The 26,500-nt window shown below is 38.1% G+C and overlaps 1 protein-coding gene across 1 annotated transcript in view; it reads right to left on the bottom strand.

The window, feature by feature from the left end:
• FBN2 (fibrillin 2) overlaps positions 1-26,500 on the bottom strand; it is a 168,459-nt gene that overhangs the window by 56,363 nt on the left and 85,596 nt on the right. The window contains 9 exon segments of the mRNA XM_014954806.1: positions 779-904; positions 2,975-3,103; positions 5,436-5,561; positions 8,112-8,339; positions 11,278-11,403; positions 11,867-11,917; positions 13,161-13,298; positions 16,213-16,332; positions 24,609-24,734. Of these exon segments, the coding sequence (XP_014810292.1) occupies positions 779-904; positions 2,975-3,103; positions 5,436-5,561; positions 8,112-8,339; positions 11,278-11,403; positions 11,867-11,917; positions 13,161-13,298; positions 16,213-16,332; positions 24,609-24,734 (1,170 nt within the window).

Genomic DNA, 26,500 nt, shown 5'->3' with positions numbered 1-26,500 from the left:
TGGAAGGGACCTCAGAGATCATCGAGTCCAACCACAAAAAAAAAACAACAAAAAAACAACAACAAAAAAAAACCCAAAAAAACAAAAAACACCACCAAACAAACAACACCAGCTCCCACCACCTAAACACACAACAACCTCCAACCAAAAAACCATCACCCACCCACACAGCACCCCACCACAAACCAGTAATCTTGGGCACTAGAGCATGCCCTGAAGAACCATGTCTACACGTTTCTTAAATACCTCCAGGGATGGTGACTCCACCACCTCCCTGGGCAGCCCATTCCAATGCTGGATAACCCTTTCAGTAAAGAAATGTTTCCTAATATCCAACCTGAACTTCCCCTGGCGCAACTTGAAGCCATTACCCCTTGTCCTATCATCTGTAACTTGGGAGAAGAGACCGACCCCCGTCTCTCTACAGCCTCCGTTCAGGTACTTGTACAGAGCGATAAGGTCTCCCCTCAGTCTCCTCTTCCCCAGACTGAACAACCCCAGTTCCCTCAGCCTCTCCTCGTAAGACTTGTGCTCCAGACCCCTCACCAGCTTCGTTGCCCTTCAACAGTGTTAAAGGCACTGGAGATTTTACAGGATCAGTAAATAAATAAAAAACTGTCATAAGGTTTTAATTTGAAGATACTCGTATAAAGGAGGAGCATGAATTTGTATAAGATATTTCTGAGACCCCGTCCTTCCCAGAGACAAGAAGTTTTCATAGCAGAAATGAGTACTCTTCTTAGAAAGCTAAAGACTACTATTCTGAGTTGAAACTCACCTATGCATTCCTCACGTGATGGTGACAGTTCATGTCCCAAAGGACAGTCACACAGAAAACTCCCATCGGTGTTCACACATGTGCCACCTCTACACAGCAGTGGGTTGCGTTCACATTCATCAATATCTATGAAGAAGCCACCATAAAAAAATATAAGGTCATTACTAAGGAGCAACAAAGAGACAGAATCTGGAGGTCAAAAATAAAAGCACTGCTTCAATGAAGCGCTGCTTCAGTGCTGCTCCTTTCCTCATGCTGCATAACAGGGCAAACAAAACAATATTCATCTAAACTCAGGTATTTTTCCCTCAAGAAAACCAGAAATTCATCATTCAAAATTAAGTATTCTAGCGGACACAAGACACAAGAAAAGACAGCAACTGTTTCAATGACTGCCATTTAGAACAACATATTAGCATGATGAAACTTTCAAAAAAGTGCTTCTTAATGCAACCAGACATGCATTTATGTATGCATTGAAAATGTCATCTATGGGTGCTATTAATGGGGATGCACGTGTAAAGTTTTAACTAAATAGCTATTCAGTTTGATCAACCCCTGCGTATGTCGTTGTGTGACTGAGAAAAACACTTGCTACAGCTTATAATGGCAAACTGAATATTTGACTCACAAACCTGATAAAAACAGCTAACACTGTAGATGTGGATGAAGAGAAATACAACCAAAAGATGTTCAAGGTGCAGGATGCACTCACACTTTTGGACTCCCAGGAAGCATCATGGCTACCTAACCTTGAAACTAGAGACTTTTATTCAGACAGGCAGACTAGTGTTATCTTTCACTAGCCTGAGAATTTAGCCAAGATGTCACTGGATTTTCCAGGTTATTCATGTGAGGGGAGAAACTGCCTGATGACTGAATTCAACGTTCTTTTTGTTATAGTTCTGCTTGGACAGACCTTGCAGCTCCAAAATGTCTTCATTGAACACTATGCCCTCCCTTCCTTCGTTCCTGCAAAAGGCCACCAAGAAGACAATACTTATGGGCTCAGTCTCTGCTTATTTATCTCACATCTTGCTTCCCTGCCCCTGTATTAATTCCCTGCATTTGTACTCTGTCTTTCATGAAGGCTATTCAGTTTCCACAGTTTTTTGTCTTTATTATGTTCATCTGTGACTCAGGCAATGATTTTTTGCTGACTTTTGGAGTCTAAAAGTATCACAATTTTCAGTAAATCAAGTAAAGGTCACAGGAGGTCGGCATGGCCTGATACACAGGGGCATTTGAGTTCAATTACGAGCACAAAAGCTCCTGACAAAACTCAAACACAAAAAGGAAGCATAAAATAGGAAAAGCAGAGACAGATGATGCAGGAGACATAGAGGCACTGTCTGGCTGTACAGGGATGGGATTAGGAAAGCCAAAGCCACCAGGAGCTGACCCTGGCAAGGGATGTGAAGAGCATAACAGCAGTAGCAAAGAGATCAGGGGAAACGGGGAAAGGGAACTGGTGACAAAGCGCATGGAAAAGAGCCATGAGTGCTGAGAGGGAGCTGGCCAATGTCATTTAGAAGCCACTCCTGAACATCTTTGAAAGGTCACGAAAACTAGGTAAGGATCTTTAGGGTGGGAGGAGGGAAAATGGCAATCCAATCTTCAAGAAGGGCAAGGAGGACCCATTCAGTCTCATTAAGATGAAAATCTCAGATTTGTCTTTTTCATTACATATTTCATGATCTATTTCATTAAGCACTCCAAAATACTAACTCAAGATTTTTTTAGGTGGCTCATAACTTTTGATGTCTCCATATCTATTCTTACAACTTCAGACAGATTAAAGAGATGTGATTTTTCAGGAAATGTTCTCAGAATTTCTTGAATCATAGAAGAATCAAGGAAAAGCAAAATCACACTACTTCTGAAACTCCAGCCTTCACTTCCTAAGTTTACCAAATGTTTGGATACCTCGTTAGCCTTTTTTAAACTATATGAACTAATAGTTTCTGCCATTCTAATATATCTATACAGAAATGTGTAAAAGTAATTAGCAAAAAGAACAAACAAAGCTGCATGCATAGTTCACCTATTTGTCATATAAACTGTGTATTGGTCTCACTTGTTCAAGATGTCACAATAATTACACATATGAAGTGTTCAGTGTAGCAGAGTAAGTGTAGTACAGTCAGGCTTTGTACAGTCAATGGACCATCTCCAGGTCATCCCGGGAACACTTACCCATACAGTTCTTCATCATCATAAATCCACTTTCGTAACCATCAAAGCATTCACACTCAAAGCTTCCGGGAGTGTTGACACAAGTACCACTTCCACATAAGTCTGGAGAGATCCGGCACTCATCAATGTCTATTTTATAGCAATGGAGAGGTAGAAAAATTAAATAGAGTTTAAGGTTATACTGCTTTTCACAGAAGTGAACAACTGGCCATTATAAATTAACTCTACAGAAATCTTATATGGTATATAAATCAGCAGAGAAAAATTAAATTCACTTCTTATTTAAAGCAATATCTGATTATGTGAAACAGCTTGTGAAAGATTCATAATGCAATGCTTTCAGAGCTCACAACTATAGATAAAACTATGTAACAAGCAGGCTTCCATCAAATGTAATTTAAGTTTAGATTTCTAAGGAAAACTACTAACAGTAACAAATTTTGGGTTGTTTTTACTACAGGGGTACAAATTGACTCCATGACTACTGTGCCATTGATGTTAAATTGCTAAAAACATTTATCCAGTAACAGCATTATAAGCTTAAGTACACCTTTTCCATTAGGAATTAAAGTAGCTCATTTGAAAGCTAGATTTACAGTTCACTGGTTATCTTATTAGTTAATTTTGAATGAAACTTACTGTGGAAAACTATAGCAGGTTTGGAGAAGATAGAAGGGAAAGAAGAGACTTTGTAAAACACACTGGTAGTGAGGCAGGAAGCTAAAACGGAATTTATAATATGGATATGATGTTGAAGGAGAGAATTGGAAAAAACTGGATAGCCTGTTACTTATTGTCTCCTCACATCTTTCCAGATTTCTCTCTTCCTCAATCTACTGCCCACCCAGTGTTTTGGGGGTGAACCAGGGTTCAATGTCTTTGTTTCATATTCTCCACTACATCCTCTACCTTCAGCTTCATTCATTATTGTGCCATTACTTTTTACATATTAAGAAATCATTAAGTTTTTACAGGATATAAAAATAATAGAATATTTGAAACAATGAAGATATTAGTCCAGGATAAGGCATAGGATTGGTTCTGTCATCCAAGAAGTTAATGGAGCATGAAAACAGAGAAGAGCATCAACACGTCTGCAGTAAGTCGGTGAGCTGTACAGTAGATTCACTTGCAAACGTGGCTGAAGAAAACTAGGCAAGTATAAGCTTAACTAAAGAAACTGCTAAAGATTCAAAACAGTCCCTTTTTCATAACATTCAAGAGTCTCTTTTTCCCTCTGTGTCACTCCCCATAGCCAGGTTTCTTCCAGGTGAAGACAGTTCATTCCTCACACACAGATGTGTGGAGGTGTTGGATGGTAACCCATGTGGTGGGCCTGGGATGTTACAGAATACCTGGCCTCCTGTAGGCTTTATAAAACATTTTGTTGCTAATTTAAAACAAAAAACCTCTTCCATTTAATAAAACTTGGCTCTCTACAGCTGCTCTGTGGAACATTTTCATTAGAACAATCTTTCAATGGAAAACAGGACCAAAAAAAGCTTTTGTAGGGAGAAGTTCTCTGACCTGTTCTTGTTAGCTTAGAAATAAAGTTTGTAAAATGCATTTCTCATCAATGCAATCACTATAAAAACAAGGAAATCACCAGCTAGGGCAACATTAACATCCAGACCAACCTCAGTTAACATGCCTTACCACCCACATTTCATATTACTCAGGCTCACTCATAGATGCCTGTGTGGTATAACAAAACCTTCATTTTCAGGACAGAGCCACCCACAATGCCGGCATCCAGGTTCTTATAACCAGAAAACTATCAAACTTATCTTCTGCTTCATTTTTTTCCAGGCAGCGAATAAAAAATATTAAACTTTTAAAGTAAATGCATGTCTTTTCTTGAGTTAATTTTGCACTGATGTAAGAATTGCACGGTTGCCTCTGTGTGTGCTTGGCTATCAAATCTAAATGAATTTAATTTGAGTCTCTAAATTCATTTGGTAATATGTTGACCACATAGTAAGCAACATAAATTAAGTTAATCTGTATGTTAAATCATTAAACTTGGCTTCACTGGTGATTCTTATTGATTTTTCAGATTGTACTGATAAACCATGAACTGCGGATCTCTACACCAATTCAAAACGTTCCTAATGTACATGTACAAGAAGAATATTAGATTTATTAAGAATCACTTTCTGAAAGGAAAACTTGAGACACTCGGCCATTCTGTCCAAAGATTAAACTATTAGAAACTGAAGGAAATGAATTATATTAAGTTTCCAGATAAACAAGCTATACAACAAGTGCAAGTTCCTTTAAAATGCCCCAGGGATGTGGTAGAGGCCCCATCACAGGATGTTTTCAACATGGACAGAGTGCTAGATAATCTCATTTAGGCTCCCTTTCCCACAAAAAGTTGGAGCAGATGATCTTTTGCGGCCTTTTTAAACCTGGACTATTCTATGATTCCAGGAAAAACTGAGGAAAATGCAAGACTTACCTGTACAGTTTCTTTCCTCCATATCTAAAGTAAACCCATTGTTACATCTACATTTGAAACTTCCAATTGTGTTTCTGCATTTACCATTCATGCACATACCAGGGAACACTTTACATTCATTGATATCTGTGAAATAAAAACAAAAGAAAAGAGCATTCTTAAGAACAAATATATATATAATTAATGGGAATTTCCTATTCGTTCTTAGCAATTGTACTGGGCATAGAAGGCATGGTTTATATTTCAGGTGACTGGAGAGACAGCCTCCTCCTACACAAGTTAGGAGAATGGAAAAACGGAGGCAAGCAGGAGAGGTCATTGTTGGAGGCACTCTTGAAAGGCAGAAGTCCATGTCTAAGAAGGAACCTCTGCCACTCTTGGAGGACCTATGTCAGGGCAGAGACACCCCAGAGGAACTGCAGTCTGTGAAAGCCCCACAGCAGGGCAAGGATACCCCTGAGGGACTGCAGCTGTGTGTGACCCATGCCAGGGCAGGGACATGTCTGAGGGACTGTGGCCTACAGGTGACCCAAGCAGGGACAGGAACACCCTGAGGGACAGTGGCCCATAAAGGATGCATGCTGGGGCAGAGACACCTCTGAGGGATTGTGACCCACATGCAACACCTGATGGGGCAGGGAGATCCCTGAGGGACCATGAACTGCAGGTGATCCATGCTGGGGCAGTGACACACCCCATGGATTACAGTACATGAGCCACTCACACTGGGGCTCAGACATCCTGAAGGAGCATGGGCTGTGGAGAACCCATGCTGGAGCAGAACAACCCCTGAGGGCCTTTATCCCATGGAGGAACCCATGCTAGGGCACGGGAAATCAGTAAGAAGGAAGAAGTAGTGACGGAGAAGACTAAGGAACAAGGCATGACAAAAAGAAAACACTGGAGTGTCCCCAAGGCTCTGTGCTGCCAGCTATCTCATCCATGAGACCAGGGGCCCAGGCACCAGGAAATGTGAGGAGTGGTGCTGGGCTGAAGCCAAGCCTGGGGGTAAGGGAGAAAAGCTATTTCCATACCTGTTGATTTGTTTGTTTTCTTTACTTCTCAATACCCAAAGTAGTAACTGAAAGTTTATGTTAATCAGCAATCAACCAAATTGAGTCAAATTCTCCACGTTGAGACTCTTAAACCCATGAAGCCGATATGTGTATTGTGCTCTATTTTGCTTTCTAACACAATGAATGCTCATGGCGTTCCTGATCCAGTTTGTAAAAGATGTAACTATTACCCGGTTGATTGGGTTTGTTTTTGTTTTTTTTTTTTTAATTGAGATTGCCAGAGTGATATCTGGAGCTCAGTTTAGAAAAGGCAATTTTTCCTTTGTCAAATGAAATGTTTCTTCTAAATGTATTTTGCTGGACAGCTGGGTAACAACGGGCTGATAAAGGATCTTGCATAGGACAAAAGAGGGTTTTTCATGTGTCAGCTTCTCTCATATGCATACCTCTAACAGCATTTACAAACCTGAATGAGCTTTTTTTACACTCCGTGATAAAATTTGCTGGATGAATGCCCTTACCCAAGAATAATCTTTGATGAAACAAACTTCTATCTCCTATATATTAGCATGAATGGAAGAAAAGCATAGTCCAAATGTAAAAGCAGAAACAAGAAGTGAATCCTTACAAAAATCTTGGGAGGGGATAGGATTTTATTATTATTAAATAATTAGGAATTTAGTATTTCTAATTAAATAAATTTTAAAAAAATAAACAATTATATTATTATTATTATTATTATTATTGAATTCCTTATTCGTTTAGTAAATCACCACTGAACATTCAGAGCTTTGCCTGAGAATGGTAACTGGTAAAAATGAGAGCTTATTACGGTGAAGCAAAGGTCCAATCTGTTAAAAGTCTTCTCAAGCAACCCAACATATTTCAAGACAAATTCTTCAGAATACATCCTTTTAAAAATAAAATGCTAAAATATTTCTGGATCACCTCAGCTTTGCACACAGAAATGTACAGTTTTTCTTCTCAGATCTCAGTCAGTAAAATATCTCAGATATGGTTTTTTAATATTTTCCAGCCTCTTCAGTTTTGTTTTTCCTCTACAGGAATTTAAGCTAGTAATAAATGAACAAAAGGCTTTTATTTACTTTTTCATCACTGCAGCTCCTCGGTATCATTGCCCTCATAATTTTAATGCAACAGACACCCCTCCCTTTTAATCACTTATTAATTGTGCATACCACAGAAAGAACTCATCCTTCTTCAGTCTCTCTTTCAGAGAACCTAGGCTAAATTTTAGTAAATTTTCATGTTTACATCTGAACTCCCTGACTTCATGGAACTTTATCTGACCCTCAATTCACTCTTTGCAAAGCACTGCCTTGAAAAAGGTTCATGTTTCCTGTTATTCTCATCCCTTAGAGCTCCTCCCCGCCCCACTTCAGTCCTTTTGTAGTAATTTCCTTTTTCTCCTTACCAAATTCAAACTTTGCACCTTTTCATTTTAGGTTCCTGTAACATCTTAAGCACTGTGCAAGCAGAGAGTTTCCTACCTGTAAGGTCAGCTCTTTCAGGCAAACATTGTTATAACATCTCTTATCTCAACTACATAACAAACACAGCCGCAAATCCTGGCATTTTCTTAGAATACTAACCCAGGTGTACCTATTACTCGTTTTTAGATCCAAGAACGATCTCTTACCTTTATAAAATGGCCTGCCAGTCAGAATATCTCCCCTGTTGGAAAAGCCAGGACCTCTGGGGCAGAGAGCCTCATATTCCTTGGTGCCAATCTTAGGACACTCCTCGCAGTCGGAGCCCCAGGCAGCCCCCACAGCACAGCAGCAGGCGTCCATACGGAACTTGCCAGGCACGGGCTGAATGCACTCATCTTCATCCCACTTCAGGTAGCATTGCTCCATGCGAATATCTGCTCATTTTGCAGCAACAGACAGGCATTTTACCCTTTGCTAAAGTTTTCTGGTTTTCAGAAGCACTATTTCTGAGGCACAAGTACATGTTCTGGGAGACAGATTTCTGCTCAAGACTCTACACTTCTGCACAAAGTTCAACCATTTGAAATGGCTAAAATGGCACTATGGTTAAGTTTCTGGATCTCTGTTGTACCATGTAAAAGTACAGGCATTTCTTTTGCTGCCTTCCAATATCCAATACACCATTATTCTGACACAATTGTGCTTTTTAGGTTCCTATGTGTATTTGATAGGATGGAGACATGCATTTTTTTACTGTATTCTTGTTTACAAATTGACCAATTCATGGTAAAAAAGATATTCCTACCTATATTTATATTATTAAATTAATTTAATAATACAAGAAACACAGAAAAAAAAATGCTGATCATTATTAGGCCTACTTTAACACCTGTTAGCAGGAGAAAACAATATGGTTTCCAGAAAAGTTAATTATGATTATAATCAAGGGTTTCATTTGCAGGAAAGAAGGTCAACTGATAGATCAACCAAAAGTGCGTAGGCAAAATCTGTAATTGCATACCCAGTTGTCAGGAAGAGTACCACACAGTGGTCTGTATACAAAAAAAAAATATCAGTTTTGCTATATCTCACATACAGTGAAAAATAACAATAATGACCCATTTCAAAGAATCAGTACAGTCTACACTTTTCACTTATTTGCATTTCAGTAAAGAAAAATCGTTAAAAAAATTTAGAAAAAAAATTTACTCTTTTTAAAAATAGAAAATCGGTATAAAAACGGGTTGTTAAGTCTCTACATGGTAATTTCTACAACATCGGAGAATTTCTACGTTCAAATTACAAAAATCTGGTGAATAACACCAATAATGGAAAACGGACAGTATCAGTTACAGAGTGCCAGAGATACTGTCCAGAAGTTTATTGGTAGTTTAATGCTCTCCAGGAAAAGAAAGTCATTTTCAGTGTGTAAGGAAGATCACAAGGACACACAGTGTCTGATAAAATCACTTCTGGACATATTCTAGAGCCTTCTGACGTGACTGAAATTGACTGATTGTCAAGCTGTATTTTCAGGATAAATATAAGCATTAATGTTTCATACAATATACTGAACTGGAAGTTAGACTCCAGCAAATCTAACAGAGCTCTTAAATGCTTAGTGCAAAAAGCATTAGAAGAAGATGCAAAATCTAAAAATAACACAGATAAGCTGCTGAACTGTATTCCATACAAGACCTTCAAAGTTGTGCAGATTTATAATATAAAGTTACCCCACGCACATCTGAAGGTAGAAAATTTCAAAGCAAGTATAAGAAATACAAATTGTTCAAAGAATACACATGCTTTCATGGAAACTACTCCACATCGAGATCATATTTATTTTCATTTCCAGAGATTCAGCAAACATATTGCCAATAAATATTTGTTTGCACTAAAATCACTGTAGTGGATCCTGCAGGAAATAAACATATTTCAGAAATACATGACATCGTGCATGGTGCTTGTGTAGCATAGGTGAAGGCACATATCTTGTAACATAAAGGGTTGTTTTTTCATTAAAATAAGAAACAGCAACATGGTTTTGAGGGTAAAGGAATTCTGTGTCTTCCTTGAAAACTGATCCTTTGTTCCAACTTTTCATTGTATCTACCAACCACAGTTACATTCACACCTGTCCTTATCAAATTTCTCATTAATAAATTATACCAGGCTGATGGCCACAGATGACAGTGACTGGCAACAGAATTACTATGTTTGTGGGGGGGGGCAGAGGGAAGGTGGAATATCAAGTAAAACATGCAACACTGAATGTGATAAGCACAAATGTAATGGATGTGTGCATGTGGGCAGAGTTGGTTTTGAATTGTTTCTTTTTTCTGAGACATTTGTACTGATTCTACTATCTGCTTCATTTCAAAATTCTGCTTATTTTAAAAAACCTATAGAATTACATTCACATTAAAAACCCCCACAACCTGGTAACTGTATCAGTTATCAGTAAGACATAGTGCAACTAAAGCAAAATTAAGCGGTTTGCTTAAATTTTGATCTGCTTAAGGAAAGAGAATTTTGTTGAAATAAAAAAAAAATAACGGCTGAAATGAAGCAAGGTTAATTTTTTTTTTTGTTCTGCTGCACTGTTTCCCTAAAAGAAATCAATGCTTTCAGTATTCCCATTTTTATAGTCCTTAGAGCTGTCAAGAAAAATTAATATAGATTCCAGAATCTGACCATTCATCTCTGACCACTGATTTCTGAAGATGCAGATTAATGACACTAATTACACTTGCTACAGGATACTTCTGTTTTCTTGAGCTTACACAGGGGTTCAGTATTTTTTATACCTGAAGTCTTTCCTAGAGAAGTGTGTATCTTCATGGACATCAGGTTTTGTCAGCAGAAGATTCTAATCAACAAAGATGAAGTCTTAACTCTATCTACACTAATTTTGATTACTCTCAGACAGACCAATTTGCACGAGCTCATTCATGCTAGAAGGTAGTATCATTCACAAAATGAATATATAGAATTGGGAAAAGGACCATTCACCCTGCATGACAAGCTGCCAGCTGATGGGCTGACTGCTTACCATCCAGCTGCCAGCAACCGGACATCTCTGTTTGTGAACGGGGGTCAGAGTAAGGGCAGCAGGCTAGCAAAACCTATTGACTGCATCGTGGGCAAAACAACTCTTAATACAAACATCTGTATTGCCCCAGGAGATTAACATCTCTTCCCTGAACTGGGACAGGTGTCTGATATCTAAGCAGGCATAAACTAAAATGTACAATTAGCAAGCTGCGGAGGAATTCAGAACCAAACCAAACATCCTTTCACACCCCTTTGAGGATACTTTTGGACAACTGTTGGCCACAGCTAAAAACCTGGCAGAGTTCAGCGCATTCTTACCTAAACACACTCGCCCTGTTCCATCCAGTGTCAGTCCTTCGGGGCACTCGCAGTGAAATGACCCTCTGCTGTTAACACACCGCCCGTTGGGACAAACCCCCGGGAAAACATCACACTCATTTACATCTGTTGGGGAAACAAAGGGTTCAGTTATATCTTAACTCGAAGGAGACAGCCACAGCTTTATTGAGAATTTAAGCTACATGAAAGAAAGCAGGAGGCTTTCATCCGTACTGTATTGGGGTCTGAACACTGTTCTGAACAAGCCTCTGTCTGTCTCAAGATCTTGAGGTCATAGGGCATGAAGATGCCACATCCTCTAAGACAAGACAGTGGATATGGGTGACAGAAAGGAAAACCTAAAGGGATTAAATGTATTTTGAAGGAGCGGTTCCATTCTCTAGGTATAATTTTTATATTATCCAACAAACAGTGTAGCATAACACCTCCCAACAGTCAGTAACTGTGAAGGCATTCACGTAAGGTCGATATGATTATGCCTGAGAAAAGCAACAACATAGTAAATACCCTTTTATCTCATTTTCAAAGAAAAAAAAGTGACATTTTCAGTAACAAGCAAAAACTTCACCTTCACAGGTAACGCCCTTCACTCTGGCAAATCCTCTTGAGCAAGCCGTGTCTGGAATCAAGCCAGAAAGATATATCACTGCTTTGGAATGATAGAAATATAGGAGTGAATAATTTGAAAATACATGTATCTTTGGAATTCTCTAATAATTTGACTGTATAGGTGGTGAGTGCTCTAGCCTCAATCAAGAAAAGTACTGACTCATACATGTTACTTAAAACAAGTGAATAGTTGAGGAAATTTAATCTTAGACAATTACTTTCTCATGTGCTTTCCTCAATGGAGACCAGAATGCTCAACATCTAATCATACCAATCTCCACATATCAATCTTCAAATGTAGCTGAAAGGTATATTTTCTGTAAAGTTGCCTGAAGATTTAAAGCTTTAGTGATGCCACTTATCACTATAGGCTGTTTTTGTCACTGCTGTTTAATAAGGGATCTAAGCAATGGCATTATTTTAGGATATGCATGTAAAATGTAGCATGATGTAGTGATACGAAAGCTTGCTGAAATTTAACTAGTTACAGAATAGGAAATCAAACAGCCAAATGTACCCAGTCTGAGCTAATTAGCTCTCTAGATTGGTTAGGTTTTGATTAATTTTATCAGTCTAATCTTACCATGCTGCTTCCCAGAGTCCAAAGCAATATCTTTGCTTGATGCTGTACCACAAAGTTCACAGCTCTGCTGGATGTTGTTTACACCATGCTTGTTAGATGGGATACATGTGCCCACGGTTATTGTTCCAATTAAAAATGAAAGGCCAAAATATCCTGACACTAGTTCAGCTGCAAGTGGCATTATTCAAACCTTATGGGGAGAATGCAGCACAGTATTTTTTTCCACAAACTACAGCACACAGTTAGCATTCCTGCTTCCAACTTCTTGACCTAGCCCTGTAATCTAATAGCAATACTAATTGCACATACGCTATGTGTTTGAAAACAGCTGGAAAAAGTGTTAACAGCCCACAACATATAAAGCCCTCAAGACTTTTACCAGATATTTCACTTTATTATTGTAGTCCTACTTCCCTACCCAATGCACAGTTCCTGTGGAGATGAAACATATGTAATTATAAGAAGATTTATTCACATGCTTTTTCCCGGTAACTTGAAAATTATTAGAATGATCTCTGATGGTGGAGATGCCAAGTGATGCTAAATAAGACAACTTCATTTCACAGGTTTTTGGCGTTGTGTTTGTTTGTTTTCCATACAGAAAATGATGAGCGTCTGTCCAGTGGTACCTCGTCTCTTCTCCCAAAAGACGCAGCATATGAGAGCATACCTAATTCACATCGCTCACACGGGCTGCCCCAGGCTGCTCCTAAGGTAGCACAGCATTCAGATTTCAGTGTAGCGCCGTTGATGTTGACTTCACAGCGACTCTCTTGGATGTTAAGCCAGCAAGTCCCCTTCAGGCTGTCTGCAGCACAATAGAAAACAACATGGAATTAATTGTCACAGCAAAAAGAGATGGCATGCCATGTTCATGCCACGCATAGTCAGAGTACCAAGGGAGCACAGGCTCTCTTTTAAAATAAACCTTCCATCAGAGTCATTTTGTACACATTTTAGTTTAGAAGTGGTGGAAAGGAATAGCACTATCACTAGAAGCAAGCAATAGAGCATATTGCTTGAGGGACCTTGTCCAGGTCCCTTGGCTAGCAGAGGTCCTCCAGAAACTGTAGCATCTTTATTTATGTAACCTAGTGACTGATCAGTCTAAAATACACAAGTTACAATAAAAGCAGAGATCACAACCTGGGACTCTCCCTTCCAGCTGAGTGCCTGAACCACTGGGTTATGAAATCCATGTGTTCTTGCCTCTCTCTCACTCGATGAAACTTCAGGGTTGTCAGGAAGGAAAGAAAGATAAAAACGTGGGGGATAGGAGTGTGCTATGTTCTTTTAAGGGTCTGGCTCTGCTAGCCCATTAGCTATACTTTGAACATGCCTGTTAGTTTTATATTCCACTCCCTGCTCCTGAGGGTTCAGCGCCAGCATGCCCAGCTCCTGAATCCCAAGTTGGATTGCCAGGCTGGGAACCCAGACCAGCTCAGGCCAAGTCCATCGCAGTGAGTGCCCAGATGCGTCGGGCAGCACCTCCAGACTGCTGCCCAGGATAGACAGCCACTGAGCAAAGGGGAGATTTTCAGCCTCCCTGCAGGCTCTGCTGCCTGAAATCCTCTGAAATTCTCTTTCAGGTACCCAAGCCCTCAAGTCTTAAAACATATGCTTTCCGTATGCAGGCCATTTTTTAAATCCTAAATCAGCTACATACTCTAAAAGTTGTACCTACAGCACCTTTGCTCAATACCTTTACAATGTTACAATCAAATGGTATAAAATTTCTTTAGTCAGACAACAACCTTTGTGATCCAATAGCAAAAGCAGTCCGTAAAGATCTAACCCAGACTGGAAGGTCAGCCTGGGTAGAGTTTAAATGCATGTGCATACTCAGAGTTCAAAGCTAAGCAAGTGGCCCAGATGAATTTAATGAGATGACTAATGCAAGAGGAATGGGATTTGGCTTTAAGATTTACATGTATTATATGTACAAAAAGCCAGACCATCTATTAGGTGCTGTTGATCACAATTACTAATACCTTAGGTTTAGGAGCAACATGCTGAAGATATAATCATTCCAGCTAATTTTTTTCAAACAACTTCAAATTTTCTACAATATTGTCATGTTATAAAATTTTGTAGACCAAAGAGAGCACAACCCCTCATTGGCTAACATAACATGAAAAAAACTGGCCCAAGAATGTGACTGGAATCAGTCCTAGAAACTGGGCAATGCACTTAATTAACAGTTAAGTGTAAAGCAGTTGTATTGTTTAGGTTAATGTCGGTCTCAAACACATGGGGCAGAACACCACACTTGAATGAGTGCACAAACTAATGAGGGGTATAGAAGAGTGGAAAAGGCACTTTTTCCACACCTTGATCAACCTTAAGCTAACAGTCAAGACTTGGGTTAACATAACAAGACCAAAGACGAAACCTGGGCAGTCATTACCTGGGTTGGCACTTAGCCATTCATGGGATGGGCATGTCCCTGGTCACCCTATGTCCCAAATTCAGGGACCAACATGGGGAGAGGGAGTGTAGCTTCTCTTTTACGCCCCATCCAGCTTCCTGCCCATACATTCACGTCTCTGCTTTATATTATCAAAATGTAAATGCTTCCATTGCTTTATTCCCTAGAAGTTTCTTGAGCTCAGTATTATTTATTTTTAGTAGCCAACTTTGCAGGGTGGAAAAATCATACTAATATCTCAAAAATTATTTAAACTATACATATTAGCAGGTGATTTTCTTCACTCCAGCTGCATATACATTATCCTGCCAAAGTCTGCTTGTCTTATCTTTTTCAGGCTATGAGTTAATTTCCTTTATTTTACATAATCTCTCTTGTCCAGACAAAATCTAGAGCAGACAGTCACTGTGAGTATTGCTTTGGTGAAAAAGTTATTATCCAGCATCAAAGCATTCTTTTGATTGCTGGCAGCTCTTTGATTTGACTTGAAGAAAAATGTATGCATACTACAGGCAGATGGCAGCCTACTTGTTGTGCAGTGTATGAATTCCATGAATCTTGACTAAAATATGCATAAAAAACTGCAACACTTGTACCACCAACAGAGGTATTATTTAAAAGATAATTCCACTTTTTTCCTCTAAGAGTTCAGCCTCAATATTGCAAGCACTGTCTGTGTGCAAGCAAAGGAAATACAAAATATGACATTTTTCCTGAATGCTTTTATTGTAAAAGAAGTACAGGATGAGATAGATTGGGCTATAATGCAAAATCCATTAACATTTCCTTATAGCTAGGAAAGTCAGCCTTCACAGTCTATGATAAATGTCCTGAACCCTTAGAAGCCATGTGCTTTCCTATCACTATTTGAGTAGATGTTTCTCTGTTTTCACTTGCTTTCTGGGCTCCAGACAAGACTACCAGACTAATCACCTATAACTTCACTATAACTTCACCTATAACTATATGAGAACTTCATATTCTCAATCTCCCAAAGGATAAGATAAATCCTATTAATAATCAGACATTTCCACTCTCTCCCACCAATTGATACCTGCATTTCACAACTTTCACCATAGTTTGGACATCCTCATGAATTATGTTTCCCTCCATTTCTTCCTGTTCCCAAGGAAGCAATAAAATTAGTTCATGTTTGTTTGGTCCTACTTACAGAACTAGACACTGGCTGCTATCACAGGGAAATTACCCAAATGCTAAATTAATCAATGTGACTAAACACTAATGTTTTTCAAGTTAGTAAGAAAAAGGGAAAATAACAAGAGGAAATACCCACCAATACATATCAGTCCTGTAGAGTCCAACTTGCTGCCAGGTGAACATTCACAATTGAAAGATCCAAGATTGTTCCTGCAGGCACCATTGACACATGGACTGCTTTCACATTCATTTATATCTATAATCCAGAAACAAAAGATACCGTTAGAACTACGAAATGCTTCTGGAAAATATTGTATAGTACAAATACTGCTTTGGACCATGATTTGCCAAGACTGCCTGGCATATTTGCCTCCCTCTTCTCCCGTCGAGGTGCTGGAGCGGGTCCAGAGAAGGGCCAAAAAGATGGAGGGGTCTGGAGCACAAGTCTTATGAGGAGAGGCTGAGGGAGCTGGGGTTGTTCAGCCTGGAGAAGAGGAGGCTGAGGGGAGACCTTATTGCTCTCTACAACTACCTGAAAGGAGGGTGTAGAGAGATGGGGGTCGGTCTCTTTTCTCAAGTCACAGGCGACAGGACTAGAGGAAATGGCCTCAAGCTATGCCAAGGGAGGTTCAGGCTGGATATTAGGAAAAATTTTTTCACCGAAAGGGTTATCAGACATTGGAATGGGCTGCCCAGGGAGGTGGTTGAGGCACCATCCCTGGAGGTGTTCAAAAGACAGGTTGATGTGGTGCTGGGAGGTATGGTTTAGTGATGGTGTTGCTTTTTGTTTGTCGTGTGGGTGTCTATTTTTGTCAAAGTTAGGTTGACGGTTGGACAAGATGATCTTTAAGGTCCCTTCCAACCTAGAAGATTCTGTGATTCTGTGACATTCAAAAGCTATAGGGACAGGCAGGTAGCATGTAGATGCATGTGTTCAGGAGCACATATTTTGAAAGTGTTAATTAAATGGCTCTTTTCTACAAAGACATTAATTTCCAACAATTGGACTATAAAGTTTTCCAACATCAACTATAACTATCCTGCAAGAAAACAAAACTCCTTTTTCATAGAATGCAATGCATTCCCAGCCACACTATGCAGTGCACAAACAAAGGCCTTATTGTTTCTGTCATTTATGGCTCCATGAGGCTTTGGAAGAATTAAGAAAACCCTGTCAGAAGCAAAATATTACAATGCTGGCTGTGATTCTCTAGTTCTGGAAAGCGTTCAAGAAATAGGAGTTGAAACTGGAATACTGTAAACGGTACTTCCCTCTAGCCTCTAACTCCTTCTCTTTATTACCCCTTTGAGTTTTTAAGCTTGTTCACATGTAAGAATAGGACCCCTGCAGACAGTATTATTTTCTGACTACTTTTTTTAAAGTGAAATCAGTTTTAAAACTAAAACAATACTACCAAATTCTTTCAAAGAACAATTGCAGATGCATATACAGCATTTCTTCCTGAACTCAACCTATTTCATTTTTTTTTATTTGGGTCCTGAATCAAGCCATACATTCTAATCCAACCACACCATTCCTTTGACGGGCCAGAAATCTGTTTAGGGCTTGCTTATGTTTGCTAGCAGTGCTTGAGGAGTCATGTCATATCCATAAACTAAAATAGCCTGAATGCAAATTAATCATAAATTAATGCAGTACCTATTTGAGCACTGGAAACAATAATAGCATCAAGATATCATTTTCAAGAGAATCTTAAGATATCTTCCTTATTTTTCAGAAGTCATGAAAAAGATACCATTTGCTATTTGATATGTGATGATGCATCAAGCCATCATTTCACTAGACGTATTCTTTTATGATTTTATGGGGTCATTGGAAGAAATATGTGCTAAAAATACTCACCAAATTCTGTATATATTATTAAAAAACAAAGAATGATGTAAGAGAGATGGAAAATGCCCCCAAATCAGTAAACTTAGGAAACTGATCTCTCTATTCATGCCAAAAGCAAGTACTTAATTTAAAAGCTAATTTTCACAGTACCTTTACTTAATGGAATTACCTACAGAGAGAAAATAGTACTTGTCCTTGAATGCCAGCAAGGTTTTAAATACTAACAGAGCTTTAAACTTGTGAAGTCTACTCTTAAACTTGTGGATCACCCAGCTTACACACTAATCACGCATGGGTGCAGAGATATGAAATCTAGGAGGCCTTACTGGGTGAAGACAGTGTGTTACTTGAACACACCTAGACAGCATCCATGCCTGGCTGTGTACTGGGCTAACTGCATCGGCAGCTGCCAAGCTGGTAAGCCCCACCCTGCTAGGGGCTCATACTCAGAGTACTACTACACAGTTGGTAGTGTCATCTCAGGTTGGCTCCTGAGCCAGCTTACCATGGAGTATGCAGCGCAGCGTATGGCCAGGTAGTGCCAGGCTAGGTCTGGCTCTGCTCATGCACCTGGTTGGTGTGCTGGGAAGCGCAGTACAGAGGTAACCAGGTAGATCTAGAAAGCCAGTTAGTCCTGACAGACCAAGCTCCAAGTCCCTCTGTATCCAAGCTGGCAATCAGGAGGGCTCGCCAACATTTATCTGCTTTGTATCCCTTCTCCTCCCTGTAAACGCATTTCACACTTTATTGCCTAAGGCTTTATTATCCAATATATACTCCCTGCCTCCCTGGCCTTTTACGCTCTCCCCAGCCAGCAATACCTGCTAGCAGAGAGTAGTCTCTGCTGCTTTTGCAGAGACACCAAATATCTGGTTCCCACAAATCAAATATTTGGTTCCCACAATTAGAAACAGATCACACTGAGACAAAGAAGTCATCTCAAATATGCAGTATATGCCAAATAATTCTCCATACAGAAACGCTCTTGGAGAAAGATAAATTTTTTTTCTTGCTTTCAATCTGTCATCTTACTTTCAGCAGTTTGGCTAGCTTTAAAAAAAACAAACATGGAAAAATGAAAAAAGAGGACAAAATAACTACATTTAAGCTCTATATAGTTTCTCCCTGTCAAAGGCATCAAACGTTCACTGTCTCTTGAAGTCCAAGAACAAAGGGATACCCAGTGAAGCTGGCTGATAGCAAAACAAGTAAAGAAATGGTTCTTTACACAACAGGTAGAGAAACTGAAATCCTTGTCCTAGGCTGCTGAAAGTTTGTATTAATCAATGGCAGTCTGGATAAGTTCATGCAACATAAATTCACCAAGGTCTGTATGAGGTAAAGATCCTGCTTCTGCAGTCAGAATTCCCTGAATCACAACTGCTGGGGATTCAGAGAGTATTTTTGAAAGTAACATGTATACTTGCTCTGTTGTGGCTCAGAAGGAACTTTGATCAGTATCTGCACTTACATCTTTACTTTTATGCAGACACTTTCTCTGTCCAGTCAGTTGCAAGTGCTCTTCCCTGCTTTTAGCTAAGATGCAACTTCAGAGAAGTTCCCATGAAGGACCAGTCACAATCTGTGCCACAGAATCTCTGGTGCTTTAGGACATTAAAAATAGTCTCCACTGAGCTCATGCAAAATGAGACTTAAAACTCCGCCACATCTGAGTGCATTTTCAGGCACCATCCTGACACAAAAACCACTCAAGAAATGTTAGCAACAGCATAGAGGAGCAAGAGCTTTTTACAGAAAAGGTCACAAGGTTTGCATGTTTCTAAATACACAAATCATCGTTTTCTTGGAAATGAACAGGAAGGTTTGTCTGAATTTTTTAAAGGAAAAATTAAAACCTAGTCTGACTCAACCATCCAGTGATGAAAATTACAGGTCAAGTCCTTGAAGTCTGCTGAAAATATTTATAGCTGAAAAAAAGGTTATTTATGTAAAGTCTCACATGGTTTTAAGAGCTGGCAGCCCAACACAACACACGTCTGCACACACTCAACCAATGTGCAAGACAAAAGACTGTAATTAGCAGAGAGCTGCCACTATCCAAAACATCATTCAATCACATTCATAATATAAACAAACGCTTGAAACTTAAAATACTTCACATTTATAGATGTAATATCAGGTTATCATGCCTATCTTTAATTGTCCCTGACACTTAGCTGTTAGGTTTACAACAGTCTTCTTCTAGGAAAACACATCTTGTATTTCAGGTTCTCAGGGTTAACAAGAAGCCCAAACCTAACGAAAAATAGTTGAGGGCCACACCTGGAAGTCAGTGTCCCCAAAACTACAACCAAAGGTAAGTGACCAAGTGTAGGTGGCAGGGCCAAAGCATCTAAAGTTCAACTCCTTAGGAAGAGTGAAGCAGCTCTCTTGATTTCATGGGCTGTGTTCTCCATTCTCATCCCAAAGACAGTGAAAGGAGTGTGACTATGCTCCAGGCCTCTAACCTTAAAAAAACCCCACAGTTTTAAACTTTCTTCATTTGACATGCTTTAGCACTATGCTAGGAAAAAAGAAACAAAAAAGAAAAAAAGAAAAAAATCAAACTCAGTGCTTTTGGGTATTAACGGGCTTATGATACTGCATTGACTAACCCCAAAACCACCATTCAGAAAAAAATAATTAAAAGATGAATACACTTCGGCTTTAGTGCTCTGCTGAATCAGGTGAAAACGTATCATGTCCACAATGTAAATGAACTCCAAAAATTGGTTCCATACACCTTCTTATAATAATATTAAATGGCAGTTTTAACAAGAGTCAGCAAGAACCCAAATTTATTTTAATATTGTTTTATATTTCAAAATAAAAGCCACTATGAATGAAAAGATTTATCAGGGATTTTTTTTTTTAAAAGCATTTTTTTCTAAAGTGAAGTGAATGTACATTTTAAATGTCAGAGAAACAAAAATTGAAACAGTCCACTGTACATTCCTGGAAATGAACTTCAAAGCACATCTGGTTTATGTTTAACTAGTTATGTCACTGGAAACACAATCTAAACCACAGAGCTTGTTGTAAAAATCTCAACTTTCACAGACTCTGGAGCCTCAAACAACTCCCCCATTCCCCACAACAAATTGATAAAAAATTTCAATTGAACTATAAATGAAAACAGTGAAGGGTTTTGTTGTTCTTCACAGTTACTGATGAGAGTTACATTAATTAAATATATATGGGTGACTAATAAGCATCAGAGCATTTTCAGAGCACTACACAAAACTTCTAGCTACAGAAGATTTTACAACTAGTGAACGTGTACCTCCCAACTGAATTACAGAATGTTTCTTTGAAAACAGAATTTGGACAGAAAGAGGTGAATTTATTTCCCTACTGCCAACTCACTCAACATCAGAAAAAATGTGATATATTTAACAGACAGTTTTATGCCAAACCCCTCCTGACCTGCTTTTTTACCTGGTCAACTAAATTTAAACATCAATCTACAAGATTCAAGGTAAAGATGACAGATCCTTCATGACCTATATCTGTAAATTAACGTTGATAACAATATTAAGAGAAGCTGAAAATCCTTCAGATTCCACTGTGCAGACAACAAAAAATGAGAAGTATTTTAGGGCTATTATATTAAACTATGATCAGAAAGGAAATAGTCTTACGATCCTAAAGCTTTAATCAATGATCAGTTGTTTGGATTTGTATTTTTTTCCCCAAAATGAGAAAACAGGGTATTTTTTCTTTAAACATTTTTTCTTTTAACATTAAAAAAAGTTTTATTATTTTAAATATTACTGCACCATTCACGCCTAATCACAAGCCTATTGGTTCAGAGTTCAGCAGACATAGAGGATTATGAAATACAGCCAAGAGAAGCACAGCCAGTTTTATTCTGCGAAGACGGCAAAATATCCTCCTTTTCAGTAACAAGCTAACCCTCATAACCACCATGAAAGGTAGATGAGACAGGGACAGATCTACCCTGGTTTTGAATCTTTTGGAATATCAAAAAATACTCTTTCATTAGTTTTTGTAGGGGCCACAGTACACATACTGCAAACATGTATGGATGCATGTTCTTTTATGAACAAACATCTAAAAAAAAAGTTAAAAAAATAAAATGCGATTAAATGCATTAGTTAAAATCTCAGCAAATCCAACAAACAGAAAACCAAACAGCCTTACTTAGTGAGACTGAATGATCATCTCAGTAATTATTCTTTCACAATAAAACATATTTTAATTTATGTAACAACCTGCTTAAATAAGGTGTGAGTGCACTTTCTACCTCATGCTCAGGCTGACTCAAATTGTGAAATATCTCAGTTCCTGTATTACTAAATGACTGCCAGAGGTACTATAATATGTTAGTTTGAATAAATCATACTGGTTCTTTATTCATGTTTTTAGAATTGATTCATAAACTGGTAACTTGGGAAATACACCTAATTCCCTTAGACAAGACCTAAAAGTGGTCACAGTCCTTAGAATAACGGGCTAAGGTGCCATTAAGAGGGGATGTGCCTGCCATCTGGATTTCTGCTACTATCTTCTCTTCATATTCTTTCCTGTAAATTTTATTTTAACTGTAACTTTTTTTTAGTACTATGGTTTTGCAGTTAATATTTGCTGGAAATACTATCTAAAGAAGTCACACTCTCCTCGATGCACTAAGTAGTAAATTAACTTTCACTCCAGAATGACTCATCCTCACACTGTTCTCCATTTACACCCCCCTCACAAAAAAATTAAGATAAGGGACTCTCAGACTTGGTTCACTACATCATGATCCCCGTATTTCTTCTAGCACAAGAGAAAACATACTGCAATGGATAAGGATGTCCAGACGACAAAAAAGATCATTTTCTTCCTAAGGCTGTGGTGGCTCAATGCAACCATGAAACCACTTTTGTTGTTGTTGTCAAATCATAATTTTGCACCTTTATATTAATATTACTATTATTATTAGAATTAAAAAATTAATTTTATATTTGAAAATCTAGATACATTTCATTTTTATAATAAGGTTGTTTTCATTCTTGCATCTTATTCATCTACATTTTGGTCAGTGTTGTGCTCTGAAGTTGATGGCCTTCTCATCTTGGTAATAAGCATATTATTCCACTTTTTCTGTCTATAAGATTCCTTAAGAAATATGCACATTTAGGGCACACGGTAAGTCTTTTTCACAGCTATAAATCTTTCAGTGCACAGAAACTAAACATATATACAGACCCTGAAGAACGTATTTCACCTGAAAGTTGCGGATAGATACTAGGCTTTGAGACAATTTAGCAGAGAGAGCACTAAAAATCCATGGGAGTATGATATAAGAAAAATCCTGATCTGAACAAGTGCTACTAATTTGTAACATACCGGGAGAGAAGACATTTTAACTTTTAAAAGTGACCTCTGAAACACACATGTACTAAAAGGAACATAATTTCTTTTGAACAGAAAGGGTGAAGAGGTGAATGATTTGATACTGCCAGAATTTAAACCATTTCATAAGATGTTTTGAATGTAAACACATGTTCACTTTCTGAACAGTTGGAGACATTCAAAACACTATTGCCCTCCCATGTTGCTTGCTTCCACTCCTCTGCTGACAACTGGCAAAGAGCACACGAGTGCTCCTCACCTGCTTCAGTGCAAAGTTTGCGCGTACAGCATACGCGGCTGCTAAGGAAGTGGTTTTAAGTTAACCTAACCGATCTCACACAGCACCAGTGGTTTGCAGAGTGCTTCCACTTTCCCTTCTATATGTTTGTTTAGCTGTATGGCAGTAACTTCTGTTTGATCAGTAGTTAACAAGCAGCTGAGGACAGTAACGTCTTCCGCTACTTCGGAAAAACTAGACAATGACACCAGTTCACATAATAGGAATTCCATCATAAAGGATTATCAGTTCCCCAACACTCACTCAAATGCAAGACTATTTACTATAAAACCTTTCTAATGATAACAAATACTGAGATTTGCAGATCATGGAACCAAATAAAAAACAATGCAAAAGACCAGTAAAATTCTATTACTCTGAATACTAGTTAAAAATTGAGACAAAAGCTAATACATCTATTTTGACTCTTTTTGTACAGCCTTGCTTGATTTTTTTATAATAAAAACTACTCATTAGTTTCTGCTGTGTAACATTTTCATTAATCTAACGGCAGTGTTCAAGAATCTAAGAAAGAAATTTTGACTACACTGTAAAAATAAAGGACAATTTTAGTATCATCAGGCAGTAATATCCAGATCTTGGAATTCAAACATCACATAAACCATCACAAATACCAGAATTCAATCTAGAATTAATCATCACCAGAGACTGAAGGGAGAAAAGAAAGAAAGACCCTATGATCAAAACAGACACACTTCCCTAGATGATAGACTAGGTGTCCCTGCTACATGATCAAAGGTGAGCACACATACCCCTTTATTCCCAGCTTAGAAACGTTTTATCTAAGGAAAGAAAAATATTTTCATATAAAAATGAACTGATTAATTTGAAAGAAATTTGATGGCAAGACGCAACACACTGAAAAATACTGCAGAGAAATTACAAAAGGAATGCAATGACTTATGCGATATATTAGTTCTGCCTTTTCCTCTGGTATTTGTCACCACTCTACATCTTTTGTGATCCTTTAATGTTATATAATTAGCAATAAAATTAACACAACTTGCAGATTTTTCACCTTCACATGTGTCTGTCTCAGTGCTGAATACATAGCCCTTGGGACAAGTGCAGCTGTAACTTCCAGGGGTGTTTCGACAGAGCCCGTTATCACACAGCAGCCCGTTCACCGAACATTCGTCAATGTCTGTAAAAAGATGAGTTAGACACACCAATGAGTGCACGTGCCATGGGAGGCCTTTGCCTCCACAAGTAGCCCCTGTTGCTTTCTACAGCAACAACCGGGTTGCCAGGTGGGCAGTTTTCTACAACAGTCATTGAGCAAGGAAAAATGCCAAGCCTTACCCTCAAAAGGCTAAATAATTTTCAGATTCTTATCAAAAATTCTGTTCTGCTCTTAAAGTTTTTCATTAGCAGGCTTTAAAAATAGTTGAAGGTTTGTCTTAAAGTAATAATTATGTTTCCCTGGATTGACCTTGGAATCTTTGTCAATTGTATGACTAGATCACCATGACAACTTTACAAAGGTCTATTTGCTTTGAAACCAGCATTTTAGTTTGGTTTTATTTCTTTTTTTAAACACAAAAAATAATGGTGTGTTAGATTACTGTTCCAATCCTGTTTTACAGGCAAAAATTGATTTTGTTATCTATGAAGTGAATATGTGCATAAAAATCTAAATTCTACAGCCCATGTATGGTAGACATCTCAAAAGTACACATATGTTCCTCCTCTCCAGAGGTATACTGTATTAAAAAAAGCCCCCATGATTAAGACCAGGCTATCAAGCACACTGAATAGGAAAACCTCATAAATTAACATCACTCCCAGAACTCCCCTTATAGTAAATGCAAAGAATGATAATAAAAAGCAATCAATCGTTCTTGTTTATTTTTAAAAAGAAAAAAATTGTAATTTTAAGCTACTTTACTTTAGTGTCCATTACGTCACAGATACTTAAGCTTACAGAAGAGTGCTGAGAGGGTAAGTCAGTCATGATAAACCTAACACTATATACTCTGCTTCTGGGTATCTCCTTTATTTTGACTGTTTAAGTTTAAAAAAAAAAAAAAAGTAGAAAAACAAGAATGTGATATAATTACAATATGGAGGCTTCTGGTTTCCCAACTCCATTAGATTTTCCAAGCTTTGCTTATAAATTCCTTTAGGATTCAGACAATAAAGTCTATATTTCCCCAGACAATGAATCAGAGATTTAAGTTTGGCAGCTGTAAAGAAGCTCTTCTAAACTAACCTGTCCTTTATCTAACCTCATCTGATTTTAATTCAGCAAAGGAGGATGAATTTGGAATTTGACATTTTTAAGAGCAATAGATTTTAATTTTGAGCTTGTTGTCATTTAACCCAAACTAGCAGTGTTATGAACATGTTATTTCCTCAGAATCTCACAGAGCAACTTCAGATTTGGTCTGTAATCTCTTTTGATATGCACTGTAAAAAACCAGAACATGGCTCATGTTCTAAAAACACTTAAAACTGACAAAAATACTGTCTGCATTCTGTATGATGACCAGTTTTATTTCCAGGCCACTCATAATCTGCATCATTAATTAAAATATTTCAACCCTTTATTTAAGCACTTATAATTAGCTTCTTTTGTGCAAAAATTCTCCTGTCTAAGAATAAATGCATTCTCAGTGTGCTGTACACTGAGTATAATATAAAATACAGTATGCTGTATTTTTATATAAATAATCAGACATATGTGTATACTAGCACTTACATAATCCCAAGTGTAACTAGATAAATAAATTCCATTGCCATAAAATCGATTTGGAAAAGAATCTCATGTGAAGTATTTAAAAAAAAAAAAAAACCAAACATTTTTTTTTTCTGCAGCAGCAATTTCCCTGCCAAAAGGTCATATTTAGGGCTTTTAGAAATTAACTAGCTGTAAAATTCCTTAAGTCAAGCAGATGAAAAGAAACACAT

Source organism: Calidris pugnax, unplaced genomic scaffold (assembly GCF_001431845.1).
Source record: "Calidris pugnax isolate Ruff unplaced genomic scaffold, ASM143184v1 scaffold157, whole genome shotgun sequence".
In the NCBI taxonomy this organism is placed as follows: Eukaryota; Metazoa; Chordata; class Aves; order Charadriiformes; family Scolopacidae; genus Calidris; species Calidris pugnax.
This window is presented reverse-complemented; position numbering and strand designations above follow the sequence as displayed.